The 23,653-nt window shown below is 34.2% G+C and overlaps 1 protein-coding gene across 1 annotated transcript in view; it reads left to right on the top strand.

The window, feature by feature from the left end:
• The window catches only part of LOC133172616 (uncharacterized), a 42,252-nt gene that overhangs the window by 12,509 nt on the left and 6,090 nt on the right, over positions 1-23,653 (top strand). Inside the window, exons 3-19 of the mRNA XM_061307550.1 lie at positions 265-328; positions 2,008-2,128; positions 2,874-2,906; positions 4,042-4,814; positions 5,517-5,659; positions 6,229-6,349; positions 14,136-14,289; positions 14,406-14,571; positions 14,801-14,934; positions 15,319-15,375; positions 15,483-15,661; positions 15,936-16,088; positions 16,308-16,509; positions 17,154-17,243; positions 17,430-17,596; positions 18,032-18,079; positions 18,797-18,985. Coding sequence (XP_061163534.1) covers positions 265-328; positions 2,008-2,128; positions 2,874-2,906; positions 4,042-4,814; positions 5,517-5,659; positions 6,229-6,349; positions 14,136-14,289; positions 14,406-14,571; positions 14,801-14,934; positions 15,319-15,375; positions 15,483-15,661; positions 15,936-16,088; positions 16,308-16,509; positions 17,154-17,243; positions 17,430-17,596; positions 18,032-18,079; positions 18,797-18,985 — 2,794 coding nt within the window. The remainder of the gene's footprint in view (positions 1-264; positions 329-2,007; positions 2,129-2,873; positions 2,907-4,041; positions 4,815-5,516; positions 5,660-6,228; positions 6,350-14,135; positions 14,290-14,405; positions 14,572-14,800; positions 14,935-15,318; positions 15,376-15,482; positions 15,662-15,935; positions 16,089-16,307; positions 16,510-17,153; positions 17,244-17,429; positions 17,597-18,031; positions 18,080-18,796; positions 18,986-23,653) is intronic.

The raw sequence follows: 23,653 nt of genomic DNA, 5'->3' as shown, positions 1-23,653 counted from the left end.
TGCACTATGATTTATTTCTGTACATGAACTGAATATAGAAAATTCATTATCATAAATCCATGATATGTCTTAAGCTGATGGGATTAGTGCTGATCATTCTTATAACAATGAAGAGTATATTAACTAGATTTAGTATGTGGTTTATTCACTTGTTTTATTTTAAAAAATTGGCTTTGAAATTAATTCTTCTTTTGTATTAATTGAGGTAATGATCTGTCTGAATTCCTTGAATTTTATGGACTCTTCGTGATTTTTATTCCATAGATCCCAGCAAGCAGGTGGAAGAGGTATCAGAACCTCGACTGACCAGAAAGCATGGGCAGAAAAGGTGAGAAGTAATACAGGGGTTTGTAAGCTGGGTGAAGTTTGTAAGCTAGTTATATTCTGATTCATTAACAACTGTATGGGGAAGTTACTTACTATGTGTTTAATATAGGGCTTTTATATACACTCTTTGTCATGTAGTAATATGATAATGAAATCAGGTCAATTTTTGGTGTTCTATCTGGAATAAGGAAGGATGTCACATTTTTCATGGAATTTAAAAAAAAAATGCAGCCCTGCTTCTTTTTGGTTTTTATTGAGAATTGATTAATAAATATGAAAAGATTAAATTTGACTGTAAAAGCAAAAAAAAAAAAGGGAAGCAATATCATGATTTTAAAAAAATCTCGAGAGAGAAAAAAAAAGATTTTTCTTGTTTTAAGGCAAGAGTTTCTAGTCCATATATAGTCAGCAGAAGAACAGAATTTCTTTACATTGATTTCCTACAATGTACAATAAGGACTTAGAAATATTTTGACAATTTTAGACCTTTGAATCAGACTGAAAAGGAAAAATGGAGATCATAACAATGAATAGTTTAATATGAAATATATGAATATTAATTATGTAAATACATGATATATAATGGATTCCTCTTGATTCACACAGTCCCCCTAGCATTAGGTAAGACATGAGCATGCTATCCTGTACGTGTTATCAGAATTTTATACAGAGAAATTAGCGTTCGGAAAGGGAGATAATCCCAACTTTTGTAGAATTGTTATGACTTTGTAGTGAACACTCATTTCTCTGTTTAAACTACACTTGTTTTTATGTTTATATAAGCCTGCCAGTGAGATATGCAAAATATGTGTATATACCTTCCAAAAGGTTTGTCTCAAGTTGTAGTACATGTAATCCATTACCATTGAGTTTAATGCTGAGATGTCAGAAGATCTTATATGTATGCAGCATCCAGATACACTTATTTAAATCATACTTGCATATATCTGTCTTCTGTATTTTTAAATCTCTGTTCTCTTATTCATTTTTCTTTAATTTATATTACACACATATATTTTAACACTTTTATTATTGGATTTAGATATGAAATATAAAGCTTGTGTATGTGCAATCTCTATAGTGATATTAAATGAAGCACACTGACTTATAATTCAAAGTTTTGGAAGAGTAATTAAAAGTTTAAAATTAAAGAAATGAATTATTCATCAATGGTTAATCTGTCTTACTGAAAAAGCAAGTGATGTATCTAAGGCAGGCTATTACCAAAGGGTATGGGGATTGATATTGATACAGGACACTGAAGCTTGTCAATAAAAATGGTTCCAGTTATGCACACTGTAGTTACTGGTCATACAGGCATAGAGTGCAAGAGGTTTTGGGGGAATTCAGTATTTTAAAAGAGATAGATTCAATCTTGTTGCATGATAAATTGAAATTCACATTCACAGGGAGAGAGAAAAAATGTAGTAGCATGTGTGCACCAAGCTTAATAAAGTTGCAAAAGAAATGTTGTGGTTTTTTTATTAGTTGATTACTTATGATTGTTTGGTATATATGTTTTTTGCATGTATTTGCATTGCCTAATTAAAGACAGCAATACCTGAAGAAAATTATTATTCATTTTTTTTTACATAATTTAAAAAAAGTTGGGAAATTTATGCAAATATGAAAAATTAAATGTTTGATAATTGTCTTATATATCAAATTTAACTTTTTCAGGAAAGGTAATAATCGACCAAGTTTTGACCTTGACCATAATATAAACGACAGTTCATCTGAGGTCACCACAGAGGCAGGAGATAGCAGCAGCAAGGAAGGCACACTGGAGAGTACTGAAGATGTAAGTGGGGGGATCTTAGGATTTACAAATACAAGGGGTGTAAAAAGGCATGTAAAGGCAGACGAACTGGTAAAAATGCAAAAATCCCTGGAATTTTTTTTAAGCATTTAGGAAGTCCCTGGGTATTTTAAGATGATTTTTTTTTTAATTTTGGCATTTTGTTTCAAAAAAGAATATTAGGAAAATTAATTGTGTAGATAGTTCCAGTATTTTCAGTATTTCATATTCGTGTAGATCAACAGTTGATATATTAAGAGAATCTTCAGTCTGAGTTCATGTGAATGTAGAGAATTATCTGAGTTTATTTTGCCCAAGCTTTGTTGATTTAATTTGTTGCACATAATATAACTAGTACCGTATGGTAGACTATAGATGCATTTCAATAATATTGGTAGTCTGCATGATTTAATTTTTGTGCATGGAGTGCATTTATATGAACACATTAAGTCTGCCAGACAAATTGAAATGTAGCAGATATAAACTGTTGATAAGACTGCATTTTATCTGGCCACCAGCCTTTGTGTTTACACAACGTTAGCCCCTGGCTTTAAAGCATTCTCCGAATATTTGTAACATTTTGGTATCGGAGCTGTATGAATGAACATACTTATATACTTATTCAAAATCTGTGGATGATAAATGTGCACAATCTGTGTATTCAAGTGTGTCCATGTGACAGTCTATATTTAGAACATTCGTAAGGTGTAAAACCTACCTGTGTTATTTTCTGTTTGTTTTTCATCAGTATTATCTGTGGATTTGTGGCCTCATTCGACAGGTAAAACAGATTTCATGAGTTATTTTTATTTTTAGTTCTGGTGTGTTTAAACATTTTTGTGTAAAAAAGAGTTTGTGTGATGTTACGTTACTTATTTTTATTACAGTTTATAAGTTCATGTTATAGAATTGTTGTAAAATTGAGTTGAATTTACATCCAAGTCTTTATTCATATGACAGTGATTTATTTTAGTACTTTAATTTAGCTTGTTGTCTAATTGTAAATCTGTTGTGTTGTTTGTTTGTAGTCCATGCATGGGGAATTTATGATTTACCCTGGTATGAAACAAAGCAGTTAATTTTCATTCTTAACCAGATGTAGTAGTAAAATTCTTGAGTAGAATGGTTCATTGAATTCATAAATAACTATTAAAATAAATTTATAAGCTGTTAATTACGTATATCAATTGATTTTTATGATATATGTAGTCATGCTAGAATCTATTAGAAGTAGCCAGGTGAATGATAAAAGGTGTAAGACATTCCTGTGTACAGGTGAAGTACCTGTGGCTTCTAAGTAAATGTGGGTCAAGTTCAAATGAAGATCATTTCAGTGTATACTTATCCACTACATTTTCAGTAACATTTCTTCTTTAAACTTCACTGAAGCAAAACTTCAAATTTTCAGTAGGTGTGTGGAGTTGCTTTTGATTGAATTTTCCTGGCATGCTGTCATGTTGTGAATTATGCAGTATGTAATATCAATCATGTTAGGAATATACTGAAGTTAAACAGATGTGTTAGAAGCTGTTCCTGATGAAAAATTTAATGACCTGCAGTTTGTAAAAATGATAAGATCCCCTTGCAGATTTCCCATTTTTTGTACCCTCCCCCAAAGTTTGGTAATTTTTTATTACACTACTTTGGGAAATAGTATAAATTTTATAATGTTTCTTTGATGAATCTGGAGGAGTCATCATTATATTAAGTGCAGATCATGAGTATTTAATTTAGTCAGTGGTTATCAGTGACTGATTTCTTTAGATGACATTTTATTGCCCAAGAGATCAGAGCAGTATAGACAGATATTTACACAATCTAGCTATTTGCTTTGGTTTGTAGATGTATAGGGGTGTATCTTGGTGTTTTCAGAATTGTTTTATCAGAGATTTAAATTTGTAATGGTTTTACCTCAGGGCACTGGTATAGAGGCAGATGTTGAGGAGTATGATTCTGATGGGAGTGGAAGTTCGGGGATTTATGAGCCAATAGATCCCAACTGGGAGTCCCATAAACCTTCCCAGGATTCCACAGGACAGGAAGAACCTCCTGTTTTGCCACCAGGTAGAGGACGTCACAAGAAAAAGGACGGCAAAACAATTGGTAAAAAGCTTAAAAAATTCAAAGAGAAACTAGGCTCAAATGCAACAAAACAGAACGAAGGAAGTCTTCCAAAAGTTTCTTCTACATCCTCCATCACATCAAATAGCTCTTCCTCGGGATTGTTAAAAAAAGTGGGTAAAATTATGAAGAAATCAAAAGTGAATGGTGCCCAACTAAGGAATGGTGAGGACCCTGAGGAAATTAGAGTGTGTAACAGTGCAACAGACTCTAGTGATGTTAATGAGGACATTTATGAGGATGAACCTGTTCAGTTACGTGCTCATATAGGCTCCTCAGGAGGTGAGGACAATTCTGGCTCAGACATTTATGAACAACATATTGAAGTTGACAACTTAGATCGGGCTCCCTCTCGACCCCCACCCCCTCCCCCTACTGCCCCACCAGCTCCTCCTGTACCCCCAAGGCTATCACTTCCTCCAGTGCCAGATAAAGATGTACCTCCCCCACGACCCCCATCCACGGGGAAGTTAAAGTCACCAGGGGAGGACACACCTGCTCTTCCACCAAGGAACAGGATATCTGGAAACTTCAATCTGGATATGGTGGTCCCTATCAGTCCTGGAGGGTAAGTTAAATTTGTAAGAGTTAAATGCTTTTTTTTTTTTTTACAATGTTCCATTTGTTATAATGTTATAGGGTGCTGCCATTATACAATTATGGACTCTTTTGATGGTGAATATGGTTTTATATTCACCAGAAAAATATCAATATTGACGTTTGGCAAAGCCAAAGACAGTTACATTACAAAAACAGAGAATAACTACAATTAGTAGTTTGAGATTCAATGAGATTCAAAATGTTTGGATAATAATCCAGTGATTATAGGCTTGCCTAATTTTTTTCCTGGCCCCGGCCATTGCAACCATTGTTTATAACATTACTTGAGGTGTTGTTTGTGATGTCACAATCATCACTGCACGCGCACTGACCCTCCAGTGGATACGGCATCAAATTCAGTGAATATGTAGTGTGAACCATTTGTATTTGTATAGATTATAAAGGGACTATAAATGGAATATATAATAGTTGTAGTTGTTCTCTATTTTTGTAAATAAATGAAACTGTCATATATATTTTAATCAGTAGCCAGTATGTTAAAACAAATTTTAGTTTTGCAATTTTGTAAAATACATTCACAGTATTGATCTAGATTTAGAGTTTTCTAACAATTAATGTACATTATGTGGGATGTGTAATGCTGATATAAATTTTTTGCCATCCAATTAGTGTACACGTAATTATTCAAGGAGTGTTAATCATTTTACAGACGTTCAGGGCCAACATGGCACCCAGCCCCAGAAAGCTACTTGCATGGTCACAATGTGAAAGGATCTAAGTTTAATGACCAGGTAGATGGGGGTGGATCCAGCAGTTCATCAGATGAAGCTCAGAGTGGCATGATCAGGACAAGTAAGTAATGGCAGCTAACTGTTAAGGGAGATATAAGGAGGAATTATACATGTACTTGTTGAAGAAATTGAATATTCACATTAAAACGTACAGTTCTAAGAAACCGCCAGGGGTATCCAGGATTAGTCCTTGGCACCTGTAATTTGTTTTTACAATACTTCTAGGAAACATGCAATAACATAATGTGACTGTGTACGTGCTTTGAGTACATTTGCCATAACCATTTTTTCAGGATGACTGGTTCATTTCAGAGAACTACATTTAAGACACATAATGGAAAATGTTGATTTTCCCATGCACTTCTTAAAATTGATAATCATATCATATAGTGGAACACCAAGATTAAATATATAAAAAATCTGATGTGCATACTAGAACTAGTAAATGTAGGTGTGTCTGTTATTTATGAAGAAATCTCTTGGTAACATATTTTTAAAGATTTTTTTTTTTCTTTTCAAAGCTGTCCATTCATCTTGCTGTCAGAATTACATCTGTTTTAGTATAATATCTGTCTTTAGTTATTGATAAAGTTTGAGGATGAAGTTTATTGATGATGCTGTCTGTTGCAGGTATGGATTACATTGAGCCCGACCCCCCAGTTAAAGGTCATGGGACAGTGATTCGACAAGATTCTGTACCCCAGGAACCTGCCCCACCCATTCCGCCACCACCTGTCATGAGAAACAGACAGTAGGAACATTTCATATGAATTCAGGGTTCTAACAAAAATAAAATGCAATGTTTTTTTATGAAATATTTTATTTTTTCACTAATTTACCAGAACTATAGTTTCCCCATACATTTATGAAATGCAGTGCTTGTTCATGCTATTTAAGAGAGATAGATGGTCATGTACATTATAACTGTGTTTCTTTTCTATTAACCCTTTAACCCCCAGAGACGCATTTGGACGCATTTTCAGCATCACAGATATTTAACTGTTGGCGTTTTCTAAATATTCGGGTTACAACAAAACAATTGATATTTTCTGAAACTAGAGAAGAAACTAAACATTTTTTCTACTCAAAATTTTTCTGTGCGATGTTGAGAAATTATCATAAACTTGAATTGAATATTGCATATCATTGCAGGAAGTTGATAAAACTATGCATAAATGACTGATTTTGTGCTATCTTCTGTTGGCTTTATCTAAATTACAAACACAATAAAAAAAAATTAATACTATAACCTGAAAGCTGGGAATATGCCCTATATTTTTTATTTCGGACATTATAAGGTAGATGAATCCGTTACAGAGATATTTGTTGTTGAATATTGGTGCTTTTACGAGTAAAACACAAAATGCACTATGACGTCATTTGATGTTTTACATGCACAATGAAATCATTCATGAGCTCAGTGTAAAACAAACTGGCTCTTTTGATATATGGAACAGATTTATTTTTTTAAAAATGAATTATTTGTAAAGATAAGTTAATGTACGACACGTTTTGAGCCATAAACATGTAACAAAAGGAATTTTCCCTAGCCCTGGGAGATATATTATACACATGTAGTAATAGTCTTTCACCCAACACCCCGATTGCGTGCACCCATTGCAGAAATCCCTGTCAAATTTCGTGTCAGTCCTACATGTAGTAGAAATAATTAATTAAATAATTAAATGTTATCCTTACCATTTTCGTAATCTTAAGATTTATTATTGAAAAATGAAAAAAAAAAATCTTTTTTTTAGTACTTGGTGTACTTTGATGGGAAAAGTGCATTTTTATTAAAGCGACAGGATTGATAACGCAGTCATCCTTTTTTAATGATTAAAAGATGAAAAAAAAAATGTCACAATGAAAAAATATATCAAAAGTACTACGTCGTAAACGTAGCCAAACAAACAGCTGATTTTAATCAGATTGCTATATTATATAGTTATATTGTTATATTATATACTATAATAGAAATGATTTCTGAATAAACAAACAGGAAACTCAAGTTTCTTTCTTCGTGTTAAATTCATTTTTCAGTCTTCACAGAGTTAAGAACAAGTCTATATCAAACTGGATAATTGATTTTATGAACAATATAAAATGATTTATGACAACAAGATTATATATCAGTTTTTTATTGTATTTTTGTCATATTGTTTATTCAACTTAAGCATCTAGAGTTTACGCGTACTTAATAACCAGAAATAAAACATGACTCAATGCGAATAAATTTTAGCTGTTCTGCATACCCAGGAATGCGCGCTTTTAATTGTTTTTTTGTAGATGTCGCCCTGTTTTCACTCGGACTCCAGCTGTTTATAAAGTAGAAGTACATTGGTTGGCATAAAAAATGGAAAACTTGGGATAAACTAACAAATTCTCCCTCATTGCCTAATCCTTTACAGATTAGCCTGGATTACAATATGTGTATTGAAGAAACTGAAAAGTTGAATCTACTGCTACAACAAAAATAAAACGTAGCAAGTATGTAAAATATTTCCCAGAACATCGCGCGAAAATAGCAAAATGCGCTTTTGAATATTAAAACCGCCATTTTACTATTTTCTAAAAGCTGTGGAGAAATGTTAATGAAAGTACAATCAGAAGTATTCGGAAACAATGCCTACGCTCTATAATTTTGGAAAAACTTGTGTTTTTCACCAAAGAAATCAACGGAAAATATTTTTTAAAACACCCCCCTTTTCTTTTTACAGCAATTTTGAATTATTATTTAACAAATTCTTACCAAAGCTCTTGTTGTTCCCGAGGGTGGGGGTGGCGGGTATGTTTACAGAAAAATTACATGAGTTAAACATATGGAAAAAATGAAGGATCATTTATCCATGTCTATGAGTATTTTAAAATCTGAGTTTTATTTTAAAATCTCTTGATGTTTTAAAGCCTGATTTCAATGGATATACATCTTCTAGACCCCTTATAAAAAGAGTTGTGATTAAGAGCAATGAACAATTAGACACTGGTATTAATAATGTCATATTGTAATTTTTGAATTTACCTGGTGGTAGTAAATACAACAAGAGGCTGAGCCACATCGCTCACCTCAGCTCATTGGCTAGGAAGAAGCAGTAATCAGTTCAGTATTGAAGGGGGGGGGGGGCAAATTTTAATTTAAACTACCTCAGGATGCTTCCATATCAATAGCACTAATCATGGCTTTGCTGTTCTTAAACAGAAGAATTTTCAAGATTTTTTTCCTATGTTTTCCCCCGTCATGATAGCTCATTCTCTAGAGCTCTGGCTCCGTGATCTAAAGGTAAGGGGTTCGAGCCCTGGCCGCGACTGACCTAATTCGATAAAAAAATAGGTAGCAACTGTTCCTTCGCCAAGCGCTCGGCACTTTGAAGTGAAAGTTGCGGGTCCTTCAGATGAGACCTTAATGACCGAGGCCCCGTGTCACGGCAGGCGTAAGCACAATAAAGATCCCTCACTGATCAATGGCCCTGAGTGCCGAGTAAAGGTCTAAATTTGAAGTCCTTCACCGGTATATGGTGAAGTCTCTATATGAGTGAAAAATTCTTGTACAGAACGTAAAACAACATACAATCAATCAATCCTATGTTTTCCTATGTAAAACTCTGATCTCTCATTGTGGCCCCACACTACCCACCCTAAATTTGAACAAATTTGAATCTACACGACCAAAGGATGCTTCTATGATAATATGACTAATCATGGCTTTGCTGTTCTTGAGCAGATTTTTTCAAGACGATTCCTATATTTTTTCTGATGCAAAACTTAATTGACCCTCTGTTGTGCCCCCATGATTTGAACAAACTTGATTCTACAATACCTAAGGTTGCTTCTATATAAATATGACTAATAATAAGTGGTTCTTGAGAAGAAGATTTAAAATGTAATCAACTAAGCAGTAATTAATTAACAAAGATTGCATTGAAGTCTAAGGAGACAAGCGATTTTTCTTTTAAAAATAAATATTCAAATAAAAAGAATATTAATAAATACTGTGGTGGAAAGATGCTTAAAACATTAGAAATAGAATGACAATTGAAAACGATTTTTTTTTTTACCAGATAATTTTTTTATAATTGAATTTTTCAAATAAAAACAGATGGAGATAACCCTTACCAAAATTCAAGGTCATGAATTAGGACACATCCCACCCTTACATGCTAATAGTAATAAATGTGAATTATGTCTAAATATACTGAGTATTAAACACCTACATATCTGTCGTGTATTCAATTTCATTGAATCTTTTGCGATTAGGGATGGAATACCATAACTTCTTTATTGCTGATTCAGCATCCAACTTATTCTGCTAACTTCTGAATGCCTGACTTTCCCAAAACTTTGGCTTATATACCCTTTGGTTTGGCTAGTCCATTCCAAGGGTTGCCAGGTCATTCCATTATTTAAGGTCTTCAATGCATTTTACTCGAATGCCCCTTAACCATTACACCTATATATTCCTATGTAAAACTCTGACCCACTGTTGTGGCTCTGCCCTATCTGTGGGGGTCTTGATTTAAACAAATTAGAATCTACATTACTTGAGGATACTTCTATATTAATATGACTAATAATGGCTTAGCTGTTCTTGAGAAGAAGATTTTTAAAGATATTTCCAATATATTCCTATGGTGAACTTTGACCTCCTGTTGTGGCCTTGCCCTACTCCCAGGGATCAAGACTGGAACAAACTTGAATCTACACTACCTGAGGATACTTCTATTATAATATGACTAATCATGGCTTTGCTGTTATACAGAAGAAGATTTTTAAAGACATTTCCTATTTATTCCTATGTAAAACTTCGACCCCCTCTTGCGGCCCTGCCCTACTTCGGGGGTCATGATATGAACAAATTTGAATCTACAGTATGTCATGAAGTTTCATCTTTTCTTGCTCAGTTGTTCTTGAGAAGAAGATATTTAAAAGAAGCCACCAAATTTTCACGAATTCTTAATTATCTCCCCTTGAAAGAGGGTGCGGCACTTCCTGTGAACAAACTTATATTCACCCAAGAATGCTTTGTGGCAAGTTTGGTTGAAATTGGCCCAGTGGTTCTTGAGAAGAAGTCAAAAATGTGAAAAGTTTACGGACTAAAGACGACAGACGGACGCTGGACACTCTTTGATCAGAGAAGCTCACTTGAGCCTTTGGCTCAGGTGAGCTAAAAATTACAATATGACAAGTTGTAATATTGTAATTTTGTGTCTACTTCCATCTGGTAAATTCAAAAATTACAATATGACAGTAATATAATTCAATCTTGTTTGCAATATGAAAAAAAAATTAATGGCAAAATTGTCATTTTTATTGAACAAAGGGGTGTAAAATATAGGCTGGAATCGAGAGTTAGTGTGCGTAGTTCTTTGCCATACTCTCCCCATGGCCTTCTTTTAAAACTTAATGATGAACTAGTGATATTGTATGTTCGAGTACATATCAGGGTGTTGTGAATTCTCAGATGCAGGTCTCTGGAACTAGGCAAGTAATTTCATTCAGTGATAAAAAACTCTACTGAAAGTAAATGGGGGGCCATTTGATGTCAAAAACGACTGAGCATTCATATTGTTTCTTCTAGAACACATGGGTTTTCCAAAAAGAAAAAAAATTGGGTATTTAAGGTGAGATATTTTCTCGCATGATTCCGCGGACATCAAATCAACATTTAACAAACGAATAAGAGACATTGTTCAGCAATATCCCTCCTCCTCCCCCTTCGACCAACGTTGAATATATGTCAATTTTTGTAACAATGATATTTGTAATTTTAATGTGTAACATGGCATTGAATATAGTATACCCATGTTTTGATAGAAAGTTCCCTTCTTAAATTGCTATTTTTGTAACCATGGCAACACTGTTCATTGAAATAAAAATACTAAAATATTGAATTTTGTATCTTAGTGTTCTTTACATGTGTACCAAATTTTATTGAAGTCAGGCAAAAACTGTAGGAGGGAAAGCGATTTGAAAATTGCTGAATATAGTATACCCGTGTTTTGTTAGGAAGTCCCGTTCTCAAAATTGCTATTTTGTAACCATGGCAACGCTGTTCATTGAAATAAAAAAACTAAAATAAAGAATTGTGTATCTTAGTACACCCTAAAAGTGTACCAAATTTTGTTGAAGTCAGATAAAAACTGTAGGAGGGAAAGCGATTTGTAAATTGCTTTTAATTACGACAATCAGACAGCTGTAAAGCCAAAGTCTTACGGATGACGGACATTGTGTAATTGTATAAACTCTTTCTATCAAATAATATTGACCAGTATAACTAACAAGAGGCCCATGGGCCACATCGCTCACCTGAGTAACTTTGGCCATGCTGTTCATTACCAGACGCCCCCCTTGTAATACCTATTGTGGCCCCACCCTCCCCCCAGGGGCCATGATTTGAACAATTTAGAATCTACACTACCCCAGGATGCTTCCACATAAGTTTCAGTTTTTCTGGTCCAGTGGTTCTTGAGAAGATTTTTAAAGATTTTTCCTATATATTTCAATGTAAAACTTGGGATTCCCCCTATTGTGGCCCCGCCCTATCCCCTGGGTCATGATTTGAACAATTTAGATTGTACACTACTTGAGGATGCTTCCACATAAGTTTCAGTTTTTCTGGTCCAGTGGTTCTTGAGAAGATTTTTAAAGATTTTTCCTATATATTTCAATGTAAAACTTGGGATTCCCCCTATTGTGGCCCCGCCCTATCCCCTGGGTCATGATTTGAACAATTTAGATTGTACACTACTTGAGGATGCTTCCACATAAGTTTCAGCTTTTCTGACCCAGTGGTTCTTGAGAAGATTTTTAAAGATTTTTCCTATATATTTCAATGTAAAACTTGGGATTCCCCCTATTGTGGCCCCGCCCTATCCCCTGGGTCATGATTTGAACAATTTAGAGTGTACACTACTTGAGGATGCTTCCACATAAGTTTCAGCTTTTCTGGCCCAGTGGTTCTTGAGAAGATTTTTAAAGATTTTTCCTATATATTTCAATGTAAAACTTGTATTTCCTATTGTGGCCCCGCCCTACCCCCGGGGGTCATGATTTGAACAATTTAGAATCTACACTACCCCAGGATGCTTCCACATAAGTTTCAGCTTTTCTGGCCCAGTGGTTCTTGAGAAGAAGATTTTAAAAGATTTTTCCTATATAATTCAATGTAAAACTTGGATTCCCTATTGTGGCCCCGCCCTACCCCCGGGGGTCAAGATTTGAACAATTTAGAATCTACACTACCCCAGGATGCTTCCACATAAGTTTCAGCTATTCTGGTCCAGTGGTTCTTGAGAAGAAGATTTTTAAAGATTTTTCCTATATATTTCAATGTAAAACTTGGATTCCCTATTGTGGCCCCGCCCTACCCCCGGGGGTCATGATTTAAACAATTTAGAATCTACACTACCCCAGGATGCTTCCACATAAGTTTCAGCTTTTCTGGCCCAGTGGTTCTTGAGAAGAAGATTTTAAAAGATTTTTCCTATATATATTTCAATGTAAAACTTGGATTCCCTATTGTTGCCCCGCCCTACCCCCGAGGGTCATGATTTAAACAATTTAGAATCTACACTACCCCAGGATGCTTCCACGTAAGTTTCAGCTTTTCTGGTCCAGTGGTTCTTGAGAAGAAGATTTTTAAAGATTTTTCCTATATATTTCAATGTAAAACTTGGATTCCCTATTGTGGCCCCGCCCTACCCCCGGGGGTCATGATTTGAACAATTTAGAATCTACACTACCCCAGGATGCTTCCATATAAGTTTCAGCTTTACTGGCCCTGTGATTCTTGAGAAGAAGATTTTTTAATGACCCCACCCTATTTTTGTCTTCTCTTGATTATCTCCCCTTATGAGGGGACTTGGCCCTTCATTTTAACAATTTAAATTCCCCTTCACCCAAGGATGCTTTGTACCAAGTTTGGTCAAAATTGGCCCAGTGGTTCTTGAGAAGAAGTCAAAAATGTGAAAAGTTTACAGACGGACGGACAGACAGACGGACAGACAGACGGACGACGGACAAAATGTGATCAGAAAAGCTCACTTGAGCCTTCGGCTCAGGTGAGCTAAAAACTAATTGTTTGCATGCTTTGTTTTAATAGTATCACTAAATCCTCTGTTATGGAAACATTATTTGTAAATTTGTTTGTATTTCTGTGATGTAAAAGGGGAGAAAAACACATATTCTGGCAATTATGGATCTCATTCGTTGCCATGGCAACCACAACGTCATCTTACTCTGCATAATTAAATACTTCAAGATTTTACCTTTCAGAAAATGTATAGGTTGCTTTATGTAAAAGTGACTAGAAAATGTTAAAAATTCAATTTGAAATTTTTAGGCAGTTTTGCAGAAAAAAATGCAAAATCTCTGGTGGTTAAAGGGTTAAGTAATAATTAATAGCTAGAAAAAAAATATTTCATATTTTTAAGTGAATCTATTAGGTAATTTGTTGACCAGCCAACCTCCTTAAAGCACTTCTGTTGCAGTCCAGATTATGACAATAGCAGTAAAATTACAAGTTTTTCATTATATTTTTGTAGAAAAGAGCCCCTGGAAAAACGACCCTCGTCAGGGTATGCAGGGTTTAAAGAAACACCACAGAACTCTGTTACTGCTCCATTTGAAGACCTCCTTAACTACAAACGACACCTGGACATCAAGGAAATCGAAGATGATATAGTGTACATAGATATGGTAAGTACATGTATATTTTAAACTTAAGTAAATAAAATTTTAGAAGTTTTGGCTCGATCCATTTCCCTTTTCTGTTTAGCAGCTACAGAAATCATTTTTTCTGCTTATGCTTCCAGAGTGATGACCAGCTGTATGGAACACTGGATAGAAGATTCACATCTAAGTTTGAGTCAGAACCATTGTATCAATGTTACCACAGAGACAAGGTGTCAAAGTCTACCCGACGACATACAGAGATGATAGTCAGTGAAGATGAAGATGAGGAACCAGTTCAAATGACCAGTAGGTACCAGTTAATGGGGAGATGTCAGTATTTAATGAGCTTACTGTTCAGGGGATACCGTTATTCCGTTGATTGAGTAGATGAAATAAGGACAGAACAGGCATGGTTTATTTTAACCTGAAAATTAGAATCACAATATCACAAAGAATTTATGTATTACACAATGTCAGTCTTTCCAAATTATTTATTTTGTTGATCTTGATTATTAGCTGTACTTTGTTTCTACAGAGCCAGATCGTGGGGAGCGGATCTATGAGGCAGTAGAAGACATTGATGAGACTCCGAAGAAGAAGTTGTCTACTCTGGAGATGTTTGGGAAGACTGGCTCTGTGCTCCGGGCTCTCTGGGCAGAAATGCCTGAGGTACATTTAGAATGTTTCATTCATGTAGATGATAAGAAAGGGTATCATTTCCTGCAGAGGGTATTAAACTGTGATGAGTTGTGGGAAGTATTTATCCAAATTACAGGATAAAAAGGTCATTGTCCTACGGAATGAAAAAAAATTTATTTTTACTAGGTCAGTGTACTAAATAACTTGTAGAGAATATAAATACGAAAAGAAAAGGTTTGTGAATAGTTGAGAAGAGTTGAGGGAAAACTGAACTGACAGAATTTTAAAATGGTATTTCATTTGGGAAACATAGCTAAGTAAAATCAAGCATCATTGATTGCAGATGAATACAAATAAATGCTACATTAAATTTAAAAAAAAATCTTATTAAAAGAGTATATATTTTTGGATCAGGTAAAAGAAAGTGGAGTTTTGGAGAAAGTGTCACCACATGAAAGGAAGATCCAAGAGGTAAATCATGTACATGATGTATTGGAAAAATGAGAATCTAAAAGTTGAATACAACTTTAAAGTCTTTTTTAAGCCAAAATAAACAAAATTGTTTGTGCTTTTTTCAGGCAATGTTTGAGATTATCACATCTGAGGCTTCCTACCTAAAGAGTTTGAATGTCTTGATTGATGTATTCCTCATGTCCCCAGAATTCTCTTCCGAACACTCTGACCGATGTGTCATCACTAGACAGGAACGCCATGTGCTCTTCTCCAACATTGGTTCCGTGAGGGACACCAGTGAAAAGTGAGTCTCATCATTTAACTTAATAATTAGTCACAGAAAATTTTTATTTCTGAATTCTTTAAAGAAATGAATGTAGAAAATTTGTATTTTATAAGGCAGTAAGCTCATATAATACTTTTGCATTGTAGTGATAGTAATACATAATACTTTGAGAATAATGATGTAAGAAGTTGCTTTCTATAGGATGTATAAGGGATACATTTTTTAAAAAATAAATCATTGATAGATACATGTACTATGTTTATTCCATGTTTATTTGTATTTGTTTTTGCAGTTTCCTATGTGACTTGGAGGCGAGCTGGCAAAAATCTGTCTTTCTATCAGATCTCTGTGATATTATTTATAAACATGCTGCTAACAAGTTTGAGTGCTATATTCGGTATTGCACTAACCAGACATTCCAAGAGAGAGCCACACAGGAACTCCAGTAAGATTTTTAATGTCAGATTTTATCATTCCACAAATAGAATTACAGTAGCTTCCCATGTATTTATCAAAATAAATGTGGGGATTTCTCATATATTTTATAAAGAACACAATCAGATCAACATTAAGATGGCAAATATCAGGACCTTTTTCTCTGGTGAATTTGAATTTAACAATGTACAAATATTGTTCACTTAAGTTCTTATATTTGTTCCAACAGAAAGCGACCAGAAACAGCGGAGGTGATCAAGCGTCTGGAGAGGAACCCTGCTTGTCAGGGCCTCCCTATGATCTCCTTCCTCCTGCTTCCGATGCAGAGAATCACACGGCTCCCTCTACTGGTGGACGCCATTTGTCACAGGCTGGATCCAGACACTCCTAAACACAAGTCAGCTTGTAAAGCTCTGGACGCTCTTAATAAGGTGGGGAATTTCTTCTGCTGAGATGTTTAATGTTTTTACCTACGGAACTGGTGTACTTGAACATGTAGACTCCTAAATATATGCGAGGAATTTATTATTGTATTATTATTTCAAAGAGTACCACTCACAGAATAAAATTACTCACTTTTATATTTATGTTTATGAAATGCATATAAAAAAACTCTTCATCAATGGATTGATGTCATCGAGTGATTCGCGATATTGAGTACTGACTTAAAAAACGGCATATACAGTATAAATATGATAATGGATATGTGCACTATATTTGATCTAACAAGTGCCATGACTAGTGAGTGTCAGTTTCTTATGTTTTAATTAAATATGAGAACTACAGTGCATAAGGATCACTCCTACATGTGAATTTTACTTCAAATTAATTCTTAGTCAGCTTGCAAGAATGATATTCATGATATATTTTTTTTCAAAAGTATATTTCATTCTGTATTAAATCAGTCCCTTTTGGTGCATGTTATTTATTTGAAGGGAAATATAATTTCAGAGCTTCCTTTTTTTTTTTTTTTCAAAATTGTCAGGTGCCCATATTGGTATTTGAGTTATGTCCTAATCACTATGCTTAAATGAAAAAAGTTTTCTTTAGAGACTTGTTCATTTCTTATTTGTAGGTTGTCAAGAAATGTAATGATGGAGCTAAACGTATGCAGCAAACTGAACAAATGTGCCATCTTGCTCGTAACCTGGAGTTCAAAGTCAAAGTAAGAATTCTCAGGTTAAAAGCTAGGATTCTAATAATAATAAATTTTATGAGTAATTATTTTTAGATTCATAGATTGTTTTTTCTTTATTGTAACAATGTACATGTATAGCTTATCTGGTTTGTACTACATGTATTTTATTTTCTATGGCATAAAAGAACCAAAATATAAAAACTACTTCTGCAGGAAATCCCCCTTATCTCAGCATCACGTTTTCTGGTGAAGCAAGGGGAGCTAACTCGTATAGTAACAGATTCAACAAGTCGAATTCCCTTTGGAAAGAGAGCTTCCAGCAAACAGCCGGTGTACATCTACTTGTTTAATGATTTACTGATTGTCAGTAAACGGAAAAAGTAAGTTATCTGGATCAAGACTTTAAAGATTGTATCTTTTCAAAAGCATTGACATTTAGAATTATCATAGAATTATTTATGTTCAATGCAAAAAAAATATTTTAGAGATGAACTCTGGTGTCATAGTTTGTAAATTCTCCATGGAAAGTAGAGACCAGCTGTGTTGTACAAAATTTTGAACCTAGGTTGAAATTATTTCTGCAAAACAATGAACCTGTTTAAAAAATATTGCTCCCCCTAGTGTTTTAAATACTATACTATATATTGATCCCAATTTGGATTTTTTGGGTTAAAAGGTGAGAGAGTTCATATTTTATGGGAATTTAGGATTGACAGAGAGTGCATCCCAGTTTTGAATGTATACATGTATTTGTGAATTCCTTCTTGTATTGATATTTTTGCTAGTATTTCTGGAGAATTTGATTGATATTACAGATGTAGAAGTTCGTATTCCTTCACTCCTCAGAATATATCCGTATTGTTGTAAGTAGTGTCCCAAGGCATGGACTGGTCCCCAAAATCAAAGGGGGATAACTCTGCCTCTGTGTTCTGATGAAGTCTATTTCAATCTTTTCTATACAAATAATAATGATCTTCTTACTTTTTTTTTCCTGAACATTGAAGAAGCTGTGGGCTTATTGCGACATTCAAATTTCAGTGTTTCTGGTCATTCAGAGTCTTATAATCACTCTTGAAAATAGGACTTTTATAAAGATAGTCTAACATGCCTACATGATGAATCGTTAAATATAATTGCATGTTTCAGTGCATGTATGCGTCAATGCTCTCTGAAAAAATGCATGATTCTTTCCAAGCAACAGGATTTAAAGATGTTTCCTTTTTAAATGGAGGAATTATTTTTCTCTTTAAACATATAAAATTCAGTGAACTATGTTATATGAAGAAATATGAGTACATACATTTACAGAAAATATAAGACTTTGTAACTAAGGTTTTCTGATCTGTCAGTATACAATGACTGTTTGTGTTTTAGTACCGGTATGTATCATAAAGAAATACATCTGTATCAATGATTCATTCTATTTGTTACTGCAGACATCATTTTCTTGATCATTTCCTTAAACTGATTACATGTAGTTTATATTGTTTTATACTAAAGGTCCGATAAAACAATTTTTTTCACATTTATGTTGTGTAAAATTGGAACTGTTCTAACTTCTGATTTGACTTCTTTTACAGTAACAACACATATGTGGTGACAGACTATGCTAAGAGGAATGCTCTTCATGTGGAGAATATTGATACCCCAGAGAAAGCCAGACTTCTACCAAGCGGTGTCCCAAGTGGTATGAAGAATCTATTTATAGTAGCACTGCTTGAGAACCATGAACAGCGACAGGTGGAGCTGGTCCTCAGCTGTAAATCTCCGTAAGTACAATGCCCTCCACCCCCCATCCCCCTCTATAAGTAACACAAGTACAAGGAACACAAGTACAATGTATCAATAAGTAAATGATACTAAATTAATCTAAGTATCTGTAGATTGAAAAATGTGCTGACAAAGCTTAAGTTACATGGAACAAATCAATGACTCCCTATATGGTATTAACTTAATAAAAAAAAAAAATGATTTCTGGATTACAAAATACATTGGTATTAATGAAACTTACCAAAAATGCATGTACTTTGTTGCATACCCCTTTGATCTAATTATCTTGATTATTCATTGTGGAAGTGATCTATAAAGGTTCTGTATATAATAAATGGGGATGGTGGTCCATATTCACCAAAGGAGTATTCTACTTAAAGTATAGTAGTGTGGTCCCTTTTTACACCCTTGGTTTACCAATTAAATATTAGCATACGATATTTTGTTTTCATTGTGTATAACAAAGTATTTCTAATTAAAGCATTGTATATTTATAATGAATAATTAATGATAAATGAATGAAAAAAAAAATACAAGCCAAATTTTAACACCTTTCGCACTAAAAAATTCCGGAACACCCCCCACCCCACCCCCCCATCAGACTACGGTTTCTCTATTACATGGAAATGGACAGAGACATTTAGATTAGATACTACAAAAAGAATATCTTGATATGATATTTTTCTTTCAGAGACAAATTATATGTCCAAGATTCACAATCAACTACAAATATAATTTTCTATTTACAAATCTTTGGAAATAAAATGCTATAACAAGATGAACCAGACAAGTCCATGCTGACCTATATAAAACTGAGTACCAGTACCGTTTCAGCTGAGAGCTAGCCCATTTACTGAGGGCATTTACCCATAACAATACACATCCACGTGGCTTGTTATAATTCTAAACAGGTCATAAAGAGGTTGCATGTAAATGAAGTCAGCGAAGACATTAAAAATCACAAAAATCATAATACTTTTGATTAGAAAACATAGAGCACGTACAAGGTTGTTCAACAAAGATATTTTCACTCAACCTTTACTCAACCTTTACACATATAATATAACATTATATTTCAAACTTGAGTCAGAACAAACCTGTGTTTACGAAAGCTTTGAAGTGTGTACCTATCACAGATTTCTTTTGATAGTCATGAAAATCAAAGGACTCTATCTTCAACACGCAGCTTCGTATGCTGCCTATATCTATTGTTTGACATTTTTAGATGATGACTCAAATAATAAAGACATAAGTTAATGGTAATAATTTTTAAGGCTTTTTAATAAATGTTTGAAATTTGATGAAATTTGATCTGAGTGACCAGGGACCAAAAATAAGCTTTACTGAGACTTGTTCTTTCTAGTTCAAGCTCAGCTATGTTATTATTTCTGATTGTGCATTTTCTCAGCTGGATTTTTCAGCAGTAACCAACAGTTTTCAATCATGTTAGCATCCAGATGATTGGGCAGGCCACAACATTCCTCGAGTATTACTTTCAGTTTTGTACTTTAGCACATTACGTGCACGATGTACTGGCACATTGTCGTCTTGAAAGATAAAGTCATTTTATGAAAAACTGGCCACAGTTCATTATCAATGATTTCTCTGTACTTTTCAGCATTAATATTACCATTGACAATTGTCAGAGTACCTGGTCCAATCCAGCAGATACACCCCCAAATCATTAGACTAACCCTTGCACCACAACCGGGAATAATGCATTGCGGCATCCACTCCTCTCCGGGTCTCCACCACACATATACCTGATTATTTTCTTCAATGATCACTTTACATTTATCAGAAAAGATAACCTGATTCTAGTCACCACCAACTTTACAATGCCTTTTTCTCCTAGTCCATACTGCTCATGTTTTAAGTTCACATCTCGGATTCACAAGTTTCTTTTTCTAAAAACTCATCTGTGGTATTTATTTTGAAACGAACACAGTATACCTAACTTCTGAAACAGTATTTTTTTGGAAACTGGTTGAATTTAGCTTTCTTTCAGAGGTTTAACTCAATTTGTGTTTGCTGACCTCAAAATTGATTGTTCGTTCTTGCACACAAAGTTTTTTTCTTTCTCCCCATCAACATCACTTTAGTCCCAAGCTCTTTGCAATATCTGATTGTTTCATTCCACTCTGAAAACTATTTACATTCCTTTGTTTCAAGCTTGGTGATAAATCTATCACCTCCCCCCTTCTCTATTTACACTTAATTGCATCACAGAACATGATACATGTATGTAATTATAATGTACAATGTCATTTTACCCAGTCATGTGCCCTTTCTATTTGTAAAAAGCATACTGAAAGGAGTTACAGGTAATTAAAGGTTTTGAAATTTTATGAACTGCCATTGGAATGCTGTTTTCTTTAAAATATTATGATCCACAACTGTGGTTTTAGTGTACCTAAAATACATATTGCACTGTTATTTTCCCTTTAAAAAAAATATGGGAATTTATCATTTTTTTTCTTTGAGGTACTTGGTCAAAAAAAGGAAAATACTAAATTTTCATAGAGTAAAAGCTTCCTATATAAATTTATGTAAAATAAGACTTCTCAGAAATATTTCAGGATAAAGACTGTGTAATTTCAGTCAGTTTAATCTAACGGACATAAAATACATATTTAAAGCTAGCTGAAAGTACACATATGTCGAGTGCAGCTAAGTGTTATTATACCCCATGCAACAAGTTGCGTGAGGTATAATGTTTTTGACCCGTCCATCAGTCAGTCAGTGTGTCAGTCAGTCAGTCCGTCAGTCCTGTTTTTTGTCAGCACAACTCCTCATAAACCACTGTACAGAATTTCGTCAAACTTTGCAGATATTTAGGACACAATGTGTAGATATGCATATTACCAGGAAATTCTGATTCCTTTATTTTTTCTGGGAATTTCAGCACTTTTCAACTTAGATTTTTGGCCATATCTTGAATATAGAGATGAAAGTTTGCCAGCACAACTCCTCTTAAACCGCTGCACAGAATTTGGTCAAACTTTGCAGATATTTAGTACACAGTGTGTAGATGTGCATATTACCAGGAAATTCTGATTCCATTATTTTCCTGGGAATTTCGGCACTTTTCAACTTAGATTTTTGGCCATATCTTGAATATAGAGATGAACAGTTTGTCAGCACAACTCCTCTTAAACCACTGCACAGAATTTGGTCAAACTTTGCAGATATTTAGGACACAATGTGTTGATGTGCATATTACCAGGAAATTCCGATTCCATTATTATTCTGGGCATTTTGGCACTTTCAACTTAGATTTTTGGCCATATCTTGAATATAGAGATGAACTGTTTGTCAGCACAACTCCTCTTAAACCACTGCACAGAATTTGGTCAAACTTTGCAGATATTTAGTACACAGTGTGTAGATGTGCATATTACCAGGAAATTCCGATTCCATTATTTTTCTGGGAATTTTTGGCACTTTTCAACTTAGATTTTTGGCCATATCTTGAATATAGAGATGAAATTTGTCAGCGCAACTGATCTTAAACTGCTGTACAGAATCTGGTCAAACTTTGCAGATATTTAGTACACAATGTGTAGATATGCATATTACCAGGAAATTCTGATTCCTTTATTTTTTCTGGGAATTTCAGCACTTTTCAACTTAGATTTTTGGCCATATCTTGAATATAGAGATGAAAGTTTGCCAGCACAACTCCTCTTAAACCGCTGCACAGAATTTGGTCAAACTTTGCAGATATTTAGTACACAGTGTGTAGATGTGCATATTACCAGGAAATTCTGATTCCATTATTTTCCTGGGAATTTCGGCACTTTTCAACTTAGATTTTTGGCCATATCTTGAATATAGAGATGAACAGTTTGTCAGCACAACTCCTCTTAAACCACTGCACAGAATTTGGTCAAACTTTGCAGATATTTAGGACACAATGTGTTGATGTGCATATTACCAGGAAATTCCGATTCCATTATTATTCTGGGCATTTTGGCACTTTCAACTTAGATTTTTGGCCATATCTTGAATATAGAGATGAACTGTTTGTCAGCACAACTCCTCTTAAACCACTGCACAGAATTTGGTCAAACTTTGCAGATATTTAGTACACAGTGTGTAGATGTGCATATTACCAGGAAATTCCGATTCCATTATTTTTCTGGGAATTTTTGGCACTTTTCAACTTAGATTTTTGGCCATATCTTGAATATAGAGATGAAATTTGTCAGCGCAACTGATCTTAAACTGCTGTACAGAATCTGGTCAAACTTTGCAGATATTTAGTACACAATGTGTAGATGTGCATATTACCAGGAAATTCCGATTCCTTTATTTTTCTGGGAATTTCGGCACTTTTCAACATAGATTTTTGGCCATATCTTGAATATAGAGATGAACAGTTTGTTAGTGCAACTCCTCATACATGTAAAATGCTGCACAGAATTTGGTCAAACTCTGCAGATATTTAGTACACAGTGTGTAGATGTGCATATTACCAGAAAATTCCAATTCCATTATTTTTGCCTGAAGAGTTTTGCCTATTATTGAAGAAACTTTCCAGCTAGGTAATAAGAAACTCCACTGGAATTAGCTTTTTATAATGAAATTCTATGTGAAATATTTTATAACCTTAAAAAAACCCTATTGATTTTGAGATCAAAATATTAATGGTTTAACACACACAC

The sequence above is a fragment of the Saccostrea echinata genome, unplaced genomic scaffold, assembly GCF_033153115.1.
Source record: "Saccostrea echinata isolate AGI-Se365-2 ecotype Australia unplaced genomic scaffold, CSIRO_AGI_Sech_v1 ptg000054l, whole genome shotgun sequence".
Classification (NCBI taxonomy): domain Eukaryota; kingdom Metazoa; phylum Mollusca; class Bivalvia; order Ostreida; family Ostreidae; genus Saccostrea; species Saccostrea echinata.
The sequence above is the reverse complement of the archived record's forward strand: the minus strand, read 5'-3'. Positions and strand labels throughout refer to the sequence as shown.